Source organism: Prinia subflava, chromosome 2 (genome assembly GCF_021018805.1).
Source record: "Prinia subflava isolate CZ2003 ecotype Zambia chromosome 2, Cam_Psub_1.2, whole genome shotgun sequence".
Taxonomy (NCBI): domain Eukaryota; kingdom Metazoa; phylum Chordata; class Aves; order Passeriformes; family Cisticolidae; genus Prinia; species Prinia subflava.
The window spans coordinates 93,429,974-93,452,371 of NC_086248.1; the positions used below are offsets into that span (position 1 = coordinate 93,429,974).

The 22,398-nt window shown below is 38.2% G+C and overlaps 1 protein-coding gene across 1 annotated transcript in view; it reads right to left on the minus strand.

The window, feature by feature from the left end:
* The window catches only part of USH2A (usherin), a 372,599-nt gene that overhangs the window by 79,257 nt on the left and 270,944 nt on the right, over positions 1 to 22,398 (minus strand). The window contains exons 48-54 of the mRNA XM_063391039.1: positions 21,889 to 22,087; positions 13,731 to 13,899; positions 10,551 to 10,772; positions 5,089 to 5,312; positions 2,564 to 2,780; positions 1,557 to 1,754; positions 830 to 984 (exon numbers count right to left, since the gene is read on the minus strand). Coding sequence (XP_063247109.1) covers positions 830 to 984; positions 1,557 to 1,754; positions 2,564 to 2,780; positions 5,089 to 5,312; positions 10,551 to 10,772; positions 13,731 to 13,899; positions 21,889 to 22,087 — 1,384 coding nt within the window. The remainder of the gene's footprint in view (positions 1 to 829; positions 985 to 1,556; positions 1,755 to 2,563; positions 2,781 to 5,088; positions 5,313 to 10,550; positions 10,773 to 13,730; positions 13,900 to 21,888; positions 22,088 to 22,398) is intronic.

Below are 22,398 nucleotides of genomic sequence, written 5' to 3' on the forward strand. Positions count from 1 at the left end.
CATGAATAAGAAAACATTTAAACACCTGCAATCACTCATTACTCCCCACCTGTGCCCCACAGACCTTACCCTTGTAGTCCTAGAAATTCATTTCCAAAGAGGCAAGAATAATATTGTGAATAAGAGGTCACTTAAGAAATCGTTTTTGCAAATGATGAATAAGGCTGGTACTTTGCAGAATAAAAACCAGAGCTGGTTAAATAGTAATGTCGGTGAAAGGCATTCATGATTCAAAGTGATACAAAAGGAAATGAAACTGTGAGAAAGAGAGGTAAGAGATCTTGTTTGTTTAAAACTGAAGCTGAGGCAGGTTGCCCACAAAGAGACAGTAAAGCCTGAAGGAGGTGCAGATGTAGAAAGCCATCAAAGTGTAATATAGGGAAAGAAGGCTTTTCCACTGGAGTGGAAGAGTAAGAAGTTTGTTGAACAAATTGATAGACTATAACTAAAGCAGATGATCTAAGGAACAGCAAGGAAGAAGAGGCTATAGACCTCCTAGTGAGAAGCAAAAATTTAATTTCCAAGTTTAGAGAAGGCGCATTTTAATATTCCTTACTCTATTCTGCCATGTACAGCTTATTCTTTAACAAACATCAGTTCCTACAGTGCAATTTCAGCTTTGCCAAGACTGAGATACTACTTTCTTCCACCGTTTGCTCGTATCAGCCTGGGGTTCCACACATTCATGTGTCAGTAGCTGAATCCAAATCAGATTATTGATGTATTTTTCACTCACTCAGTAATCAGTGTGTCTTCAAATTACACCTTTCCAAAAGCATTTCAGTGTTGCCACACTGGCCCCAGCTTCCAGGAATCCCACTTCACTAACCTTGCTGCTGTCCGTGCAACCAGCAACAGTGCAGGCTCGCAGCTGGTAGGAATACTCTTGGTATGGCTGGACCCCACTGGTGTCTGTGAAGCTCATTTCCCTTCCTCTGAAATGCTCAATGCCGTTTCGGAGGATGATGTAGTGGATAATAACACCTATTGCAGAAAGAAAGTTTTCGGTTTCGTTAGCTGAGGGATCCTTTGTGGTGGGACAATAACCTACTCCGCATACAGGAAACATTCAATGAAATATCTGCATGACCACAGTAGCAGATAATCATCCTGATTAAACAATAAATGTCAAATACCAGCTACTTTCCTCAGCATCTGCATCAGCATCTGAATAGATCTCAGATTTTAGTGAGAGCTTTTACAAATTTCCTCAAAGTTTGAAAATAATCAGCAAGATTTCCTGAAATAAACATAAGCACCACCTGCCCTACCCCCAAATCCCCAAATACTTTTTCAGATGATTGTCATTTTCTGATGACATATTATTATTACAACTGTTCTCAAAAGAGGCTTTTTGGTGCTTTGTAAAGACATACAACATTGTCTTCTCCTCTTACTTGCAATGAAAATTATGGTAACCTAGAACAAAACCTTCCTGCAGAGTTTAGGAATATATATACTTCAGTGACAGGAGTTAATTAGGATGCCTTTTGTGATTTTGGAACACTGTCACTGGAATGATAGAAAGAACACTTAAAAGATAAAGGTATCAATACCATTTGGTTGCAGTGGCTCCTCCCAGTTGAGAAGTATCATGTCTTCACGATTATCTACTTTGGCCCATTTTGGTGGACTTACACCCTGTGGCACATCTTGCTTAGTGACAGCTCTGCTAATTTCACTGAAACCTCTTCCATAGCTATTCCAAGCAGCCACCCTGTACTCATACGTGACAAAAGGTTTAAGGTTCACATCTAGAAAAAGAAAATTACATATGGATCATCTCAGTCTTATCAAAGTAGAAAATAACTTTTTTTCTCCCTGGGTTTACAGAGAGAAATGGCCATCATTCTTTAGACAGGGCCATTGCTTTAATGAACATTTTTGAAAGCAGGTTTGCACATAAGGTTCCCTGAAGTCTCTTTCCCAGCTCACAGATTACTTCTTAAAAGAATTCTGCTTCAGTACAATTTATAGAATCATAGAATGGCCTGGGTTGGAAGAAACTTTAAAGCCCATCTAGTTCCACCCCCTCTGCCATGGCCAGAGACATCTTCCACTAGACCAGGTTGCTCAAAATCCCATCCAACCTGGCCCTGAGCAATTCCAGGGATGGGGCAACCACAACTTCTCTGGGCAACCTGTTCCAGTGCCTTACCACCCTCACAGCAAAGCATTTCCTCCTAATACATCTTCTAAATCCGCCCTCTTTTAGTTTGAAGTCATTCACCCTTGTCCTATCACTACCTGCCCTTGTAAAAAGTTTTTTCCAACTGCCTTGAAGACCCCCTAATGTACTGGAAGGTGCTATAAGGTCCCCCTGAAACCTTCTCTTCTCCAGGCTGAACAACCCCAGCTGTCTCAGCCTGTCTGCAGAGGAGAGGTGCTCCAGCCTCTGGGCACCTTCTTCAAGGCCTCTTCTGGACTCACTGTAGAAGATCCATGTCCTTCTTCACACTGCCTCCCATTTAATTAGAGTGGCTGATAGCTTTCAGGCCATCTTTTTCTCCAGAGCAAACAACTATCCAGCAAATCACCAGTCTGGTCTGCCACTTTTCCTTACCTGTAAAGGAATACTGTGTTGGACCTCCTGTGTAGACAGTCTCCTCTTCTGCTGGACACACACCTGCACCTGCTTCTACCTCTGTTTCTGTAGTACCCTGTGAACCTTTTATCCACGCACAGATATTCTCCTGAGGATCAAAGTCACACTTTCCACAATGGGCTGTTTCCTCCTTGGATAAAGGGCAAAGGACATTAGCCCTGCATTCTTCTTTTACCTAAGGAATACACAGGGAAATTTACATATATTTCCCACATTTTCCTTTCTATATAAAAGCTTCCATTAGTATTTCTCTATCTTTATACAACACAAAAACCACACCACCACCTTGAGTACATTGATATTTCTAGCATATGGGACATCCTTTCAGCCTTTGGCCTGTCTACTGTCTTTGATCATAATGCTTTTATAATCCTTTATAAAAGAAACAGATTTTTTTTTAGGGCCCTTGAATGAAAGTATCACAAATTTTAATTACTGGAAGCACAAATGGCTGGATTTGTTGAAAACAGGAGAGTCTAGAATCAATGAGAACAGGATTTTATCCAAGAATTTGAACATTCTGTTCCTGCACCAATATCCTGTGGCAAATTAGTAGCAAATTCCCAGCCCCTCACAGAGCTTGCCAAGTACACAAGAGGGCTATGTGCAAGTCCTTGGCAGCTTTTAAGGCTGAGAACTCTATCCATGGGCTATATAAATCATGTCTTCTGCCACATCACTCCTAAACAGAAGCTTTGCTGCAATATGAGGACCTCTGCAAACATAAATATATAAGATTTAACCCATAAAGAACAATTCCCATATATATACACTGAACATTCACAACTTTCCATTAAAATTCATGAAATAATATTTTTGCCAAACCATAAGCTAGAGAGCAGTAACTCTCATAAAATATAGGTTGCTGCAGAAAGAAATGTACTGCCATATTTGCAACAAATATTTTTACCCTTTAGGTCATAAACTTCAGAAGGAAAACCAAATAGATTATACCTAATAATTCCTTAATTCACCTATTGAAATTTGCTTCTTAGCTGATTAGGAACTTCAGCTAATTTAATTTCCCAAATCTGGCACTTCCACAAAAATTACGTTGTGACAGATATCCATATAGGATGGAGGATAGAGATGGATTGGATTCCCATGTAAAGTAGCTGCAGAATGTGTCAGACTATCAGCCCTTTTGCTGTTAGTAAATCTATACCTATCAGAGAGCCAGCACTGCTATCTCTTTTCTACTGTGGGTAAGTGAAATACAAAGCACTTCCTTTGTTTATACTTTATACCTAAGGCAGGGATCTGGTGTGTTATCTACCAGAATTCCTTAACCATTTTCTGCCTTGCATGAGCTACTAATACAATGCATGGAGGAACAGCAGCTGACTCATCACAACTCCTGGATTTTCTCTAGGAGAAAATTATTCAGTCTGAAAATGAAATACAATAAAACCTTGACATGAAAAGGCAAAGATGTAAGAAATATTTCTGTATTAACTTAGCAGGTGAACAACAAGGATACAGGAACACCTGCACACCTGCCTGTGGCAGGATGGGGTCTGTTTTACTTTACTTTTACGTTTGGCAAATTCCACAAGATCTCTCTGAATTCCATATTGTAGAATTCACAATATCCAATGTTCTTTTTTCTCCCTCACTTTCTCTCGCTCTTATCATGAATATAAATATAATTTTATAAAAAGAATATATATATTATACAATAACACATATATATACACAATAGCAATCTTTTACATTTTTAACATTTTTACAGCTTATGTATAACACCAAGATGCCAATTCTTGAAGATTTCTATTAAAATCAACTTGGAATTGGAAGGCAAAATTTTCTCATGCTGATGCCTACAGTCACAGGGCACTCTTGGAAAAGACCAAATTAGCCTTTATGGTGTTTAGTTTACTCTGACATTAACAGAGAACGAGAATAAACTATGCAATTCATTAGGCATGAAAGGACCTATCCTAGTATCGCTGAAATTTATGCCAAAATGGCCACTGGTTTTCTGTAGCATCAGGATTCAGTCCATCAAGAAAATGTCAATTGCTTTATTTTTATTTTGGGGGGTTTTTGGGGTTTTTTTTTAGGGGGTTGAGGAATCATGTCCTACCGCCTGTCCAAATTGAAATGTTACAGCATTTTTATACTTCAGAACTGGCCAGTCCAATTTTAATTTCCACTTAATTAACATCATCAGAAACAGTGGTCACAGAATGGAAACTGGCTATACATGTCAGTCTTGTTAGTGTGCCAGCTTTTAGCCACTGTACTAATCTGAAGTGCTGGGCAACACTTCACAGAGGCAGCTAATCATTATTAATTCCTTTAGAATTCATTGCAATAACATCAATCATGGCGAACTCATTCGGTATTAATATGGATGTAATGTGAAAATGAATAATGCACACAGGAGTTTTTATATTCCTATTTTAGAAAAATAGTTATGAACAGTGTATTTCCCTTTCCATCATCAAATCAGAGCCACCGAGAGATTTTCTATCAATTACCTTCATCATCATTCCAGCTGAAATCTTGTCAGAGCAAACATATTTCAAAGGATTATATCCAACTCCATTACAGCATTCTTCGCTCTTTGGAATAAGTTCAGTCTCACAGCATTTTACTGGCACTTGGTCATTCTTTCTAACATGTGCTAGGGACTCACCACTGGAACCTGAGCAGCATATGGTATCTGACTTATTCACGTACTCTTGCCCACAACAGAACATCCCTGAAATGAACAAACAAACAAAATCTGAATATGAAATTCAGGTACACAAATAAATAGGTAAGAAAGGAGAAAACTCACAATGCAATATATCTTGGCAGAAACCCACCAGCAGCTGGAATTACGCAGATTTAGCTAAAGTGGGACTAAATTCAAACGTGAAGTGACTGAAGTAAACATCCTGACTTCCAGACCTCCTGAAGACAATCAAGAATTAGAGAAATAAGCAGGGTCCCCTACAATCAATGTTCACCACTCCTAAACTTCGTTAAGAATTTTGCTACAGAATACCCCAGCAGTGTACCAGCCACGGCAGGCTGGAGATGGATTGTTGATGAAAATTTCCTGTAGAATGTAAAAAGTGAAAAAGCTTTCTATGTACTTTCTACTTGGGCCTCCTTCATACCCCCCTCACATGTGTAATCTTCCAACAACAAATGCTTCCAATGTCAGCATTCCAGAATTTATCACATATTTTATATTTTAAAGTAGAGGTTCCTACTAGGTACCTAGAATGGAATGGACCACTTGCAAAATACCCACAATGGGGCTTCGGTCATCTAATACAGAGAATTAATTGACAAGAAGTTGATATCTAAATATAATTTGCACTTCTACAGTGGAATTGATGAACTGCCAAAATTAATTCCACTGTCTTTTTTCTGGTTTTAATAATTTCACTTTTAAAATGAGAGCTCATCATAACCACTGCAATTTTCCACATATTCACAAGAAATACCCAACGCCATCTAAAGAAAGGGGAAAGTTTTAACTCAGAACAAAACACTACAAACTTCTCTACAACTGGAAATGAAATAAATGTTATCACTAATTGAACTAGAAAGCTATCACACAAAAACCAGGGCTGTGATACACTGTTACACCTACAAAGTAGTTTGTGTTTGACGTAACTGCTGTCATATGTTGGCATTTAAAACACGTGCAAGAATGACCACCTTTTCCACTGCTATTTATTGCACACATCTCTCTTAGAAGTCATACATAATGAAAATTAATCTTTCAAGGTATGATCCTGCTAAAGCATTCAGAACATTTCATTCCAATCACTGGAATGACTAAAAATGATGATGTTACTCACGTATTTTACCTTTTTTTCAGGTCTGGTTCTATTCAGAGCAACCAAACTGTGATCACCAGCTCTTCAAGAGGTAAAATATTTCCTCTTGTTCCCACCCTTTTTCCAAATTGTCCTAGGATTTTACCAATTTTAAAGAGAGAATTAATGCAGAAAATGACTCAATTCAATACTAATAAGCAACTCAGACAGCCCCAAGGGACTTCTGACAGGCAAACTAAAATTTTGATAATGAACTGTTTCTCTATTGAAACAAACAAAGCTGTATTCTTTCACTGCGAACCTCATCATTGTTTAACTGAATTAAATTTTTCAGCCAAGATTTCACTCACATAACAAGAAGTGACTCCCTTTCTAGTTTCTTTGGTAAACCATTACTTCTTTAATTATTATCAACCTTGTTCCAGTGTGATAAATTGCTAATTACTTAATACCCTAATCAGCGTTCATTCTTTGCACAGATAAACTGTGACAGCGCCATTAATTTAAATAGTAATTTCACTTAATGGCCAGAACGGCACACCAGATTTTTATGCAGCATTTTCTGAAGACTGCATCCATCACTGCAATATTCTGACATAAAGATGTCTGACGTGCACTAACTCACTTAGGGAGAGCAGATGTTGCAGAGCAGAGTTTGGTAGTAATTCCCAGAGTGCATCACTTCAGCATGAATGAGCTGCAAAGGCAGAGGTAGACAATCTTCTGAAACTGCATTGCATAGCCTCTGACCTTTCCTTAATTTATCACATGTAGCACTTGACTCCTGAACCTTGACACCTCAAATGTACAATTTTAAATATGCTCCAAGAAAAACAAAATAGGACCGTGTAATATTGATGGATTGATTTGCCTTCTAAAAATTGCTTTATTCAATTGCTTCAGGATCCAGAAATTCCTATAAACCCTTGCTGAATTCAGCAAAATATAAAAATGTAAACTATTTGTTTGTAACTCAGTTGGAATGTGGGTGTCATATTTTATATATTTATGTTTCACAGGCACGTAATGCATTATAGCAAAAAGAAAATCCATGAGCTGGAAAAAACACTTCCTGCTAACACTGATTTCTGTCAACAATTATTTCATGTTCATCCCCAGCAACTGAAAAAAATTATAAACCTAGCTGAGTGATGAATTACTAATTTAGTAAATCTGCAAAACCAATGCTTTCAAAAAGGAAAAAATGAGTATTAAAAGGCTTAGCCTTTGGAGCCAGAATAGAGGATCAACAAAATGCAGAGCCAGTGTACATTGCAAACTACTCCAAAAATCCTTGGCTTACATGTGGGTATTGCAGCTATTACAGATCAGGAACCACAACAGTACAAAGAATCATCTTTTGTAAGTTTGGGATGTCATACAGTGGCATTAAATGCAAAGGGAAAAAAAAAAAAAAAAAAAAAAAAAAAAAAAAAAAAAAAAAAAAGAATGAGAAAGAAAAATCCAAAAGTGGTTTTAGCTGACATTATCCTTTACAGCCAGAAACAGAGAACTTTGGACAATCACACTGCAGCAGTGGGGCTCAGGATGTGCGTGTACACCACTGCCAGCCTTTGCCAGTAGATGTCTCTATGGTCACCCCACTAGACAAGGCCAACGGGGGGTGAAAAAGGAAACCTAAGAAAAGAGAAATTAATAAATACAGGGGGAAAAAGTAATGTGGGATGGATGAAAATATCTTTTTGCAGGGCAGGCTCTCTAAAAAAGTATGCAATGACAAATGAAAATGTTCTATGATTCAAGCTCTTAAACCAACATTCAGTGCAAACCTGGATCTAGATTTGGCAAAAAGACACTGATTTTGAACTGGTCATGCAACAAAATGAGACTGTGTACAAGGCTTGCACTTTTAGTGATCATGTTTTTCTTGTAAGCTTTTTTTTTGGAAGGACTTAAAGCTCTCAATCAAAAGCTTTAAATTGTCTCTAGATTTTTAGCTATGGCATTCATTGCCAAGTGCAAAACAGTGCTTCAAAAGCATTTCAGCTTTTGCATAAAACCACCCCTGTTACCTCTCCTCCTTCCAGACAATGAGATCATCCTTCCAATCAGCATATTCTTGCAAAATTCTATGTATCCATTTGCCAATGATAAGTAAATTATGTTTTTTATTTAAGTGCATTTTTTCCATTAGAATAATTATAATAATTAGGATAGGAAGCAGGTAGACTTTTGTGCCTGGCTTGTGCATTTTCGTGATGTATTTAGCAAGGCTGAATTACTCCAAGAAATTAAGCAAAAACCAATTGAGCATGATCTATATGATATGATAAGAAACCACAATCTATTCTACGCTTAATGCAGAAGAATATGATCTCTTTTCAACTGTGGTGCTAATTCATCTTTCAAACCTGTATTTGTGTTCAGCTGTGTGCTGGCTCACAGCATAAAGTCCTCACAGAAAACCCGTGAGCGATGAAAAAAGCCACTGTTTTCTTTTTCAATAGCCAAAAAAATGTCATCCTGACCCATTCTTGAGAAAAATAGTGTCAATGATTGAGCGCTATAGGCTAAACACATTTTTAAAAGAGAGATATAAAGGTTTTTAAAATATATATATTTAAGGAAAAAAAAAAACCTGTTAAGAATACATATATACTGAAATGAAGAACATAACTTTCATCCCAAGATACCTGTATTACACTCCTACACAACTCATCTGCCCAGAGAGAGCAGTAAAAACATAAACGCTACCCCAGCAGTTCTGTTCCAACAGCATCTGTTAATTCACTCCATTTATAAAATACATATTGACAAAGACAACTGAACTGGGACCAGAGAGATTTGATTTGGTGTGAGAAAGTCAATTCAATGTGATTTTGTTAAAGGGCTCCTGCAGGCAAATAAAAGAGTTTAAGTAATAAAGTACATAAAGAGATGTTTTATGAGGCAGCCCCGTCTTGTGGCAGCCGCACAATGCGCGGCTGTGCAGGAGGGCCTTGCTCAAAGCTGGCATTGAGAGCATGGATGCTGTAGATCAAGCACAATTAGGGATCACAGTGAGAGGGAGCTGAAATCATGCAAGCAGCGCTGCTCACAGCTCATGACACCATGAGTCACCAGTGGAAGGGAAGGACAGCGTGGAAACCACAGAAACCACGGCAATACTCACCTGATTAGCTCACCCTGACAGCCAGCACCCAACCAGGGTGCTCCAAATACCAGAGCCACTGAAGGATCCAGGGAATACAAAAAATCAGCTGAAGACAGAGCTTATTTTTTGTGGAAAGGAGGAGTTCAGCCTTCAGATCCAGAATTTTATTTATATATTAAGATTCTTAGTTGTACAACTAGAGGCTTGAACTGGCACACACCATCATTCAGCTTTGTACACCAAGCATAGCTGGGTACCAAACCTTCATTATTTCTGTGTTTTGAAACCAGGCTCCCTTTTCACACCACAATAGATCCTGAAGTCTTTTTGTCAGGCTGAGTATGCCTAAGGCTGATGGGATATAATTTGTCTAATAACTGTGGAAAGAAAAGACACATGAAAATATCTGAATCGGTGTTGTAATAATACCTCCAGTGTCTGTCCTCAGACAGTCACAGAGTGTTTTATAAGGAAGTAGGCTTCAGATTTTACCTCTGAATGATGGAGTAATTTCCTATCATTTCCAAGAAATTAATGGGATACACCAGATGAGCCAGTGAGTAGTGCTGGGGATTAATTTTTGTTAATTTTAAACTACAGCAGGTTTCGCCCCATGTGAGAGATGAACACAAGGGAGTGACACAGACCACCAAGCAGACACCATTGCAATCTTCAGTCTCCAGGTGACTAACCCCACCTTTCCAGGGCAAGTGGAAAATCCCTGCACTGGGATGCAGGGCAGCACAAGGTGGTCAATCCAACCTCACTGAGGGGACCAGCCCTGTTTCCTGACTTGCATAAGGAAAGGTCGTTCACTCCTTTTGAATCGTCTGGCTTCTTCAGCCCCCACAGCTTTTGCAAAAGGCGAAGAAGGTTACTGAAAGCTCAGCATTTTGTAGTATAGCAAAATAGGTGACTAGAGTGCAACACCATTTTAACAAATTGGCACACACATTTTAAACCTGAGTGTGTCACTTTTTCAAACGGCTGGTGTCATAAGAGATTTAGAAAGATTAGGACCTTCATTTGTTGAGGACTTATCACTTACCTGTGAGAGGTCTGTATGCTGTCCCCTCCTTTTCATCACCACAGCAGACCGAGTCCATGCTGATGACCCTGCCACCACAGCACTGCTGGTTGAAGCTGTCATGCAGGGATCCTCCACAGCAGATTTGATTGCCCGATGTGGAGTAAGGCATTCCCTGGCAGCAGGAATCACCAATTCCAACTGAAACTCTGTTTTCCTCTTCATTGGGGCAGCATACTTCTCCTGTCAGTATAAGAGCACTATTAAAGATTTCATCCATTTATAGCTCTTGAAATTCCTGAGAGGCTTTCATCAGATAGCAACAAGTTTGGATTCACACAGCTTCATGTACAGAACTTTCCATGGAAAAGCACAGAATCACTCAGTGCTTTAGAATGCTATAAAAGTAGTATATTCATTTGTAATAATGATTAAAAAAATGTGCATTCCTTAATTCAGGTTAAGACTGTGAGATATCAAAAGATAAGCATGACAGAGAAAAAACTAAAAAGAGCAAAGAAAATAATGTCTGTGCATATGACAATTATACAGTTAAAAACCCTTTGCAACTGCAGCTACAAAGTAAAGAGAGCACATTCTCGCTGTGTTTAACAGAACCATCAGGCTACTTATTCTTGGCAAAAAAAATTTCTTGTCTCCTTCAAAATCATTCCAAACTTGTCTTGATGAATTGATTCCCAGTGCTTAAAACATTTTTCATGTTTGAGTGTCTCTCAGGACTTCATCTCACAGAGAATTTAAGGATTAAACTCACTTTAAAAATTAAATACCACCATCACAATTGGTGAACTTGGCTGTTACTTAAGCAAAATCATCAGCTTCTGCAGGAAAAGACCTTAGGATAAGACTGCCAGTGAGACCGACACAGTAATGGTGGGGTGGGGTGGACTGGAATAAGCTATGGGCTATGAAAAAAGTACATACTGCTATAAAGGATACAAAAATGTTGATAAATGGTAATAATTTTCATTCACTAGTGTCTGCACTTGAGCAGACAACATTCTAATATTTTTATATTTTTCTGTGTTGCAATGTTTTCTGTGGCTCAAATGTCATTTAGAAGGAGAAGTGGTCTTGTTTTGCTATTGAAGATGGGTAGTAGAGTTGATTAAAGTATTTTGATTCCTGATTGTTAACCAAAGAAATGTGTTTGGATTTTTAAAACTCATCCTTCTCACTTAAAGCAATATCTCATCTTTTCTTATGAAAGGTCAGGAATTAGAGACAGAGAGCTCCAAACTCAATGCATCTTTTGCCAGAAACCAATGTGCTGAGATTGGGACAGATGAGGGAGAAGAGTGTTTTCCTTTCTCCCCGCATTCCTTGCCAAAGAGGTGCCTGGGTGGTAGTAGCATTATTTGTTCTGCCTCCCATCTTGGTCTGGGATGAATATTTGCACTTCTTTGTGCACTACACTTTCAGAAACTGAGATTCTGCCTTTCTAATTTGTAATCTTCATGCCTCCAGCCCAGTATGCTTCAGCACATCCTGAGCTATTGAGCTGGCCAAACAACATCTGGGAAAGGAAATATGTATGCTTACAGAATTCCCTGTATAAATAACTTTATCAAATAAAGTCAACAATAAAAAATAACAATTAAAAAAAAGCTGAGAACAAATTTTTAGAGTATAATAGATATAATCCATTGAGGTACTTCATCATATTTTCCTGCATTCCTTGGAAGCTAATTTAGTTGCTACACAGAGAAAGTATTAAAACACAAAATGTAGCTTACATCTATTGGAAATAAAACTATTTTTTAAAGAACTATTAGACATAAGACACAAAGGATCAGTAACCTTCTCATTAACCTCTCAAAATGGGATCCATTCCAAGCTAGGCTTGAAAATGTTCTCCCTCTGAAAACTACCACGCAGTCTTATGAGTTAATTGTTATCCTTATCAAAGAATGACCCACATTAACATTTAGCTTGAGGTTATTAGCATATTTATAAAAATAAAAAAGAAAAAAGTGACCAACACTGTTCATGTTGCTGCCCTTTAGAGCATAGAAAAATAATGCAGCAAGAATACTTAGGAAAAAAATTGTTTAAAATCATGTTCAAATATTCACTGTTTCGTGCTTGTGGACTGCTGACTGAAAAAGAACTGCTTTCAGACATAAGACATTTTGTTCCACTGTGCTTTTCTTTCTTGATGTAAACAACATTAAGCTAGTTAACACAGACCACTGGATGGGGACAGAGGTCACAGTATAATCTCTCTATTTCAGCACGCTGAGATTAATGAGGTCAGCAAAATACACTTCTTTGGTTCTTCCATGTGATAGCATTTTTCTGATGACATCATGGAAGGCATTCAAATATTGTGATATATGAATTACTTTTCAAAAGATCAGAACTTGGGATGTGCTGAACGTGTTGGCAAAATGTCAAGTGTTTCTGAGCCTACGGAACGTGTGCCAGCTCGTGAGTAATGGAAGCATTTTAGCTCCTGACCTGACAATTGCCTACAAAGAGTTATATGCTCTGAACACTGTCCCCATGAAAGGGATCTCTCCTCCCCTTTTCCTGCCTTTCCCTGTCAACAATGACCCACCAACAAACTGGAAAACCAAACTCCGGACAGTAACACGGAAGCACAGTTTTGGCAAACTTCCCAAACCCCTCTGAGAATAAGAAAAGGATAAATTACCATCATTAATGCACGTGGGACGTATACTTTGATCTGTAACATTAGTAAAAATAAAGAGTAGACAATGTAGAAACAAGTAGAAGTGATATAATCCAGAATATCAACACCAAATGCTAAAAATTGTTCCACAGTATAAATGGCTATGGAAAATCATGTGGGGTCAAGTCAAGCAGAGAGCAGAGAACTAAACTTCACCACTAAATTGCCTGACGGTGTTCCTATTAAGCAGAACTGCCCTCCCCATTATGCAGCACTTACTGCAATTAAGCATAGTTTGGCAGAAATTAGTTCTCTGGGAAATGACCCAATCATCAGGTTTCATCAATTAAGTCTTTCTTGTATAAACAGAGTGTACCGTGTTTAGAAGGCAGAGCGCAATTTTCTTTGCACTGAACACCAGTCTCGAAGACATCTAGATATCTTGATAAATCTCACATTTATTGTTTTCATTCTCCTTGGTTTAACAAACACATCAGCTTTGCTGTTCTGTTTCATTCAAGCAGTGGGAAGGACTTGTCTCTTACCTACTAAAACTCTGGTGTAATAACCACCACAGCACTGATGCTTTGGTTGCACAGCATGTATCTGCCCACCACAGCAAACCCCTGGTGAATTAAGAATAAATGGAATGTACTTGTCCTCACAGCATTGGAAGCCAGGTTTATTGTTGTGCAGAATCCCATTACAACATACCTAGAAGTAGTAAAAAAAAACCAAAAAAAAACAGAGAGAGAGAGAAAAAATCAGTAAGGCAATATCTGTTAAAGAGAACAAGAGAACATAATGTGTTGTCTGGCAAAACAAAGTGTATAAAAACATGCATCCTAGTGCATGCATCCTAATATGACTACAGTCAAATAAAATGTAACTTGGCTAAAATTCTGTGCCCTCCAGCATTATCAGACTTCAATAAACTACTGTGTATCTGACAGAATGCTGCTATTCTGTGGCCTTCAAGCATACTGCACCTTAATAAAATAGTCCATTAATATGAACCATCTTCATATGCCTTGCAGGTTGTTTGAGTCTCCCAGTGTGGAGTAGATTGCAATATGTGGATTTAGTCTACCATCACCTGACCCTTTTTTTTCTTCTCAATTCTTGTTTATTAATTTTTTTTTCATTTATGATGAAGCCCTTCCAATTGAAAAACAGTATTTCCCAATATGAGCTCTTGGATTTTCTTTCACATAAAAGTAAGTGGAATTTTCTTCTTATAGCACACCATCATTTAGCTATGACCACAGTTCTTCAGACAACATGATCTCAAAAGAACACTATTTATATAAGGATTACTTTTTTTCAAAATAAAATTTATATGGAAATTAATCTTGAAAAGGTCTTTTAACTGTGGACTTCTTTCTAGGTGCTGTCAAGAAAATTTATATGCTTGAACAATCAAATAATTATTTGTACATTTACTCCCATGTCAAGGGAGTGGCACACTGAATACCCAGAAAATTATACAGCACAGGCAGTAGAATAACCATAAAAATGGTAAACTTGGAACCTACAATCAGGGCAACTTATATCAGCTTCTTCCAGCTAGACATGAAATGGAGTTGGCAGTAGAGCTGAGAAGTTAAAGCAGAGTTCCTCCTTTGTTTTCTTTTGAAATGAACCTATTCCACTACTGACTTTTACCATGTCCTAAATCAGGTTAGCTTAGCAAGAAAGAAAGAAAGTTCCTCTTTCTGAAGGATCTGAAGGATCTCTTGTTTACCTAGGTGCTTTAACTATTACCTTAGAAAACAACTTGTAAAAATGTATAATAGGCTTCCTAATGTATTATAATGTTAATAAAATATAGACATACAAAAATATGTTTTCTGATGTTGTAAACTTTCTTTGACTTCAGAAGGATGCTCGTCTGTTTTGTTCACTTTTGAATGGCCATTATTCCATGACTCTTGGGAGTATTAGGTTAGGATCTGAAGTTACAATTTACAACACATAAAAAATAGGTAACCCACAATAAACATGAGGTGGGACAGAGGAGGTTCCTGTTTCCTCATTATATTTTTAGGTTTTATAACTTTATATGCTTTGAATTGTGACACTGTTTTCTGCTTCTCCAATGCACTTTCTCCTTCAGCATTTATTTTAGATCACCAGTGTATCTGAATTTTGTAATTCTCAGGAATTTTGAATCTCTGTAGGTCCTATTATAGTTTTTTTTTCTGTCCACTTTGTCACTGGTAGTATAACCCAATCTATGAATTTAGTTAACCTACTGTTCCTTCTTCCAGATCATTAGCTAAGGTGTCAAATAAAACTCTGCTTTAGAACTCTTCTCTGCTTCCTAGCTTTTGGATATTTTGCAATGACTGGCATGCACTCCAGGCTGAGATTTTCTTCATTTACTATTGCCTCCAAAGAAATTTAAACGTTTACCTGGTCTCTCTGTATTTCCAAGTGGCTTAAAAGCATTTGTATAAACACAAACCCAAGTCCTGTTGGGCCACTTTGCTCAGAAGAGGTCACCTTTAGCAACAGTTCTCGACATTTTTAAAAATGCCCTCTGTCTTGTCCTTTTTACAGCAACCTGAGCTTGAGACACCAGTCAGAAATTCTGTACCAGCCTGCACAAAAGGGGGACAAAAACATGTTCCTCGGGCATTCTTGGTCCCAGTCTGTGCCCCTTGGGATTGTCTAGTGTCTCTCTCCGTGATCTGTCTGGCCCAATACCAGCTCTTCTTTTCATGGGTTTCATTTGTCATCCCATTTTTCATTCTTTTTAGTGATGGCTACCATGCAAATTTCACCCCAACACAGTCTTTCCACCTTTCACACAAAGAAAGATGCACATCTTTGGCTTTATCCAGGCTCACACACTTGAGCAGCCATTTTACTTTCCATGAGCTGCTTCCAGTTGTAAGAAATGCCACTTATCTTGTGAATCCTCTGTGGAAAGGGCTGCTCTGCATATTTCACACCCACACTGGGAGGGCCATCTTAGTACTAACTCTACAGCACTCAGTTTGAAACACGGTTTGTAAGATTGCATTATTATTGGTGTCTCTCCTTCTCCTCTTCAATTCCTGCACAAAATCCCCAGCTGTACCTCCAGATGTAGTTTCAGCAGCTACTTGTTAAAATTACATAAGATCCTCAGTATTTCTCAACAACCTACGGACAGTTTCTAAAGAGGGGCTCAGTCAGTTCTAAAACACATTCAGACTCTCATCTGGCATTACCAACTAATACAGTTTCATAACATCCTCTGCAGTCAGCTGTAAATTGTTAAAGAACACTTTTTTGGCAGTCCTCTAGAGATAGTTTTTATTTGCATCGATATTCAGCCCAAGGATTCTGCGCTATCAATCCATAAAAAACCCCAAAACCATTCAAGTAATGCTAAAATTGTACCATAGAAAAAGAAGAAAAGGAGATGGATTGAAAGTTACAGTGGCAAAAGGTTATTATGAGCTCATCCTCTTACATCTAAATGTGACAGTCCCAACTGGGTGGTGTTCTCCTGCACGTGGAAGGAGAAGCCCTGGAGTGAACAAATACGGTGCCACCAGCATTTCAGGCAGGATGGAGATCCCACCCTTGAAAAGAGGGTTGAATGCTCAATGTACACTTGGTAAGCAGAAGATCTTTACTGTCTGTGGAGATGACACAAGATGTTCATCCTTAGCTGTCACGGGAGCCCTTAGAAATATCAGTAACCTCACAAAGTAACTCACAAATCAATCCTGTCATTCTCTTCCCACCCAAACACACAGAGGGACTGATGCAGGAGCACAGGGATGGGAAGGGTTGGGCACAGAGGAAGGCTTATTATGATGCCTGAGAAAGGCCCAGTCAGCCATGACACTAGCACAGAATACTAGATATCAAATCTGGCAGGCAGGATTACACAATATTGTAACAATTTTTAAAAATACTCCAAACTTATCTAAGCAACTCTCTTTTAATTACAATTGTGTCATCCCTGATCCCTCTGCTTGCTGAAGACTTTGCTGAAGGATATTATCTGCCCTTATGGACACATGCCAGTTGAGCTAAGACTGATTTGCTCAAATAAACAGATGTGCTAGGCAGCCATGTTTATCCTTCTTGTCAAACGCTTGCTGCCAGAGCCACTTTGTGAAATAGCAATTCACAAAACACTCTCAGGAATTCCTATTAGCTACAGGAGTTCATTAAAAATTTCTGCCTGTGGAGCAAACACCAGAGTAATGATTGACCCATCATGTTCTCATGTGAGAGGGAATATTTTAAATTAGCAAGACTCATTCTTTTTTTACTTAAATTATCTCTGAATCTACACAGACACCCTTTTTAGTTAAGTGTACTCACCCATACATTTCTTTTCTCAAACTGTTGTTCTCTTTTGGTAATTGAAAGAGACTAAGATCTAAAATCCATGAGCAGAAATTATTGTTATTCTGTTGCAAATCACTATATATTATCCTCCTAAAATGAGTTTCATTTCCTGTCTTTCAGGTGTATTACAACAAGAAGTGTAATATTTTTAAAGGTTCTCTAAGCCTGAAAGAACTTGAAAAGAATCTGCACAATATTGCTAGCATTAATAGTAAATTTTGCATAAATATTGACGGGATACCCTTCACCAGTGTCGGGATATGTTACGTTTCACTGCTGACAGCTTTTGAGGCTAGCTATCAAGCCACTGTTTTACTCCTCCTGTCCTTAAAAAAGAGTCCTGCTGGTGTTTTTAATAAATGGCACATTAATTACACTGAATAAAGGGGTAAGCCTGTACTTCCTACTAATGCCAGCTATATTTGATTACTTCATTAACTGCAGATTTATACAGCTTGTTGCACCTGAAAATAAAAAGTGCTGAAGCTGTATTAACACCTTCAGTCAGGACCATTTTGACCACTGACGTTCAGACTCATGATGCAAAGTGAGCAGAAATTATTAGCCTTTATGCCACTCCTTTAATTACATTTTTACTGTACCTGTCTCATTATTTTCAGAGTTCACCTCAGAATGTCAGTAAAAACAGATGCACAGCTTGGTAGCTCCATGGATAATACAGGAATGTCTTTCCTATTGATACTGAGATTGTGTTACCTGATGGGTGAAACTCAGGCATACTCCCTTGTTAATTGAAGTACCTCTGCAAACCTCATGGTCATAAGACTTGCATATGGGTGGAGTTATGGATCACATCTTACTGAAAGCAGCTAGAGAAAGACTGACAATTTTGGCAACTTGGGAATGCTCAAGCAGCACAGGTTTTCACTGTAAAAGGTCCATGAGACATAGGTACCCTCTTGGCAGCAGACAAAATTCAACATCAGAGTGCATTCTCAGTTCTTCTGCAAAAATACACATACAAAAAGATTTCTAAATTCTTTCTGTGTTCAAGGAGTAAATCCATGTAAATCTGATTAAACACCAGGGTAAGGATAGTTAAAATAACAAAGAATCCTAACACTGAAGCAGAAAACTGGATAACAACTAGAAAGAAAAAGTAGGGATCTGATGCAAAGATTATATAGGATGGGAGAAACGTTTGGTCTTCACTGGGCTGAATATCAGGCCCGCGTGTGCCCATGAATGTGCATGTGCACATGTCCCTTGTAGTGAAAAGGTCACTTGCCCTTTCAGAGATTCCCCAGATGGCTCTGAGCCAGTTGGTTTATTTGCAGAGCTCTAACCTGGATCCCAAATGCAGAGCACACACAGCAGTGCAGCCCGGCTGCTCCCGCTGCCTTTCTCACAGAGCTGCACCCCTTGGCTGGACCCAGCTCAGCCAGTGTTGGGTGAAGAGTCCCTGCATCCCCCTCTGCTGCACACTGACAATACACCCTGGTATTTCTTTTACTGGAGTGGATTATATTTTGGGGATCTCTTATGTAGCTGAATCATAACAAATCCCTCTTTTTCTGCAGTGCCTTACAATAGCAAGCTGATAATGCCAAGTGTAATTCATAAATCCATAAGGAAAGATTAATAAATAACCAAAGACATATCTTGAAATAATTTTATACAAAAGGTCTGGTTTTCCCCTCACTTCATGCTTATGAATTCAAGAAAATTGTATAATCCAGATTTTGTCTTTTGTAACCAAGGTACAATAAGTGACTCGAGCAAAAGTGAGAACTCCACAACCTATTTGTCTATTTATATACAACTCCCTGCTCTTGCTGACTAGTCTATCATCAAAAAACTTGTTTATTATTCTGGATCTAAACATTACTAAAGCTGTTCAGCATTTAATTCTCAGTAGCATCTCTTCACGTTTGGCTGTACAATCAGTGTGTGGTGAATAGTTCAGGTTGGATGGGGCTTTGAGCAACCTGGTCTAGTGGAAGGTGTGCCTGCCCATGGCAGGAGGTTAAAACAAGATGGTCTTTAAACCTTCCAACCCAAACCATTCTGTGATTCTATGAAGTGCAGCTGGCACTGGGAGAAAAGGCTTTTGCAACAAGTGTGCACTGGAGAGCGTTTCCTTTCACTTCTGTCCAGCAGACTGTCAAATCCAAGGACCACAGCATAAAGCCTGACAGTGAGTTCTATAAAAATATGAGAGGGCTGCCACTGTCTTGTATTGTCTCTGTCACAGACTTAAGTTTAAAAGGCACAAAAGGCACCAAGAGTTCTTGTAGAGACATCTGTAGATGTCTCTTACAGACATTTTGGATGGCTAGTGTGGATACACGTAGCAAACCAGACAAAGCAGTGGGAGGGGAATTTTAGTCAATTCACGCACAAAAATTATCCCCATGTCATTTTATGTATGAGTTCTTCAGTTTCCTGTGGACGTTCCAGTCATTTATTATATATCCATTACTTAACAAATAGCACCCTCTCCTAACCACAGTCTCAGAGAATACAGAGAGACCATTAGAACAACGTAATGCAAAATTAATTAGAAAAAAATAGCTATAAAAATAAATGAACACTCTCTAAGTTCAAAGCTACTATAAATGTATGAAGAATGAAAAAATGAAAATGAAGAGGAAAACTTCTAAAACTAATTTAATACAAATTTAATTCATGCACATGCCAAGATTTAGTAAAAGTATACTGTGCCAGAGACCTGAAATAAATAATTTTACCTTTTAGAAAAAAGGGCTGCCCATAATTCTCTTGCCAGATTTCAGAAATACTTATATTAAATATATAGTATTGCTTTCAAGGGAATTCAAAAGCTAAAGCTGTGTTGGCTGGAATAATTTATATTTTGATTTGAACCCCTCAAATAACTCACTCCCTTAATTACTGTCTTGTCTGACAGGGAATCTTGTGAATACATATTGTTTGCTTTAGTCACAGAACATGTGATGATGTCTTTGACAAATAGAGACACTATTTCATGACATTAAATCTTACTTTCAAACTAAGAGTTTTCTACCTCATTTGTCAATAAAAACCATTACAGACTCCTGCTATGCTATTGATCCTACTCCTAAACAGGAACTCATATGAAGATTAACCTGAAAATAGCCATAATTTTAAAATGCCTCTGACAAATCACAATAGATCCCATTCAGAATTGCTCATCATTGTCATGTAACAGTTACCCACTTGTAGCTGAATCTAAATAGATTTTCTCTACTGAAGAATCTGCTCATTAAGCATTTAGCCAAGGAATAATTTAAGAGGGGAAAATAACCCCAGCAAGCCATGTTAATAACCACCATTTGCCATGCAGGATTTGAGGAATGATACCTCACACAGAGAGAAGCTTTATCGATTTGCTAGCACTTTTCAGATTCTGCATACACCTAGACATCTCCTGTGGCCTTTCAGTGGTCAAGTGCAATGCCTTTATGCTAAAGGAGCCATATGAACTACCACGTATCTACAGGGGTTGCCCTGTCCCAGGTACAGAATCCAGCACTTTCCCTTGTTAAACTTCATAAGGTTGGTGGTTGCCCATCTCTTTTAATTTGCTGAAGTCTCTGTGCAGCTCCTGTGTGTCTTCAAAAGAGTCAACAGCTCCTCCCAACTTTGTGCCAATTGTCCCAAGTAGGATGAAAAGATACACACTGAGATCTATGTAATTTGTCACAATGGGATGGTGTCAGTGGACTCGAGAGATGACACTCCTCAAACTCCATTATCCATGGATTTTGTGATTTACTAGAGAACACCTATATAGCCTGAATTCTTGGGATGAACATCTGCATTATACACAGGAAGCAAAGCTCTCTGAAAGGAAAAAATTTCAGAAGTTTGATGTTGTGAAGTGAGGTGGTCCTTGTAGTGGTGGAGAAACTAAAGTCCCCATCCAGACCTGCAACATATTTGAAGGGTTTGTGAAACATGGGTTCTGATGGAGCTTCCTGTGCAAAGAATTTAATTCACGTGTGTTTAAATGACTTCTACCCTTAACCAGCATGTTATAAAGGAAAACAATTTGGAGATTCACTTCAACACTGCACCAAACCAAAGTGTTAATGAACACATTATAAATGCTTACCAATTAATTTCTCCTAAAAGGAAAAATAAGGTCAACAAAGACAAATCACTTGTCATCAGCTGACTCACAGCATGATATCCTTATATGAGCTCAAACATCCATAGTTCATTTTAAAGAGTTTCAAGATACCTTTCAGAGTCTTGATATTACAAAGTACCAAAAGAAGCAGAACCCCCCACTTCCTTTTCTCTCATAACTAGAGGTTTGTTTACACACCTCTTCCTAAAAATATTATTTTTCATTATATATGTAACTTAATATAGAAGTACCTCCAACTCTGGGTGATAGCACACTTCTCCACAGATATTTTCATCCTTCTTACATTCTAATGAGATGCACATTCTATTACTTTTTCTGCTCCTTGGAGTTTTGGATGAAGTACACTTCTGCCACGCTTTACGTAGGAGTTCATATCCCAGGATAATGCCATTTGGCTGTCCTGGCGATGCCCAGTTGATTTGAAGAGATCTGCATTAAGAAAATCAGCATCTGTTCAGCTCTTGGATGTATTTATGCCTCTATAGCTACTTACTTAAATGATTAGCATATAGTAGTTCCTTTTTACACTAGTTCACATGGAGTGAAACATTTTGAAGTTTCTAAAATGTTCTTCTGGATAAAAATTTCCACAGATGGTTCAATAACTAAAGGTCTAAAAATTTTTTAAAGTGTCAATATGTGCTTATACTCCATGAAAACAAATCACACATACAATCAAAGTCCTTAAATGTTGTTGTTTAAACAACATCTTGTTCCCACTTCTGGAAACTTATGTGTAA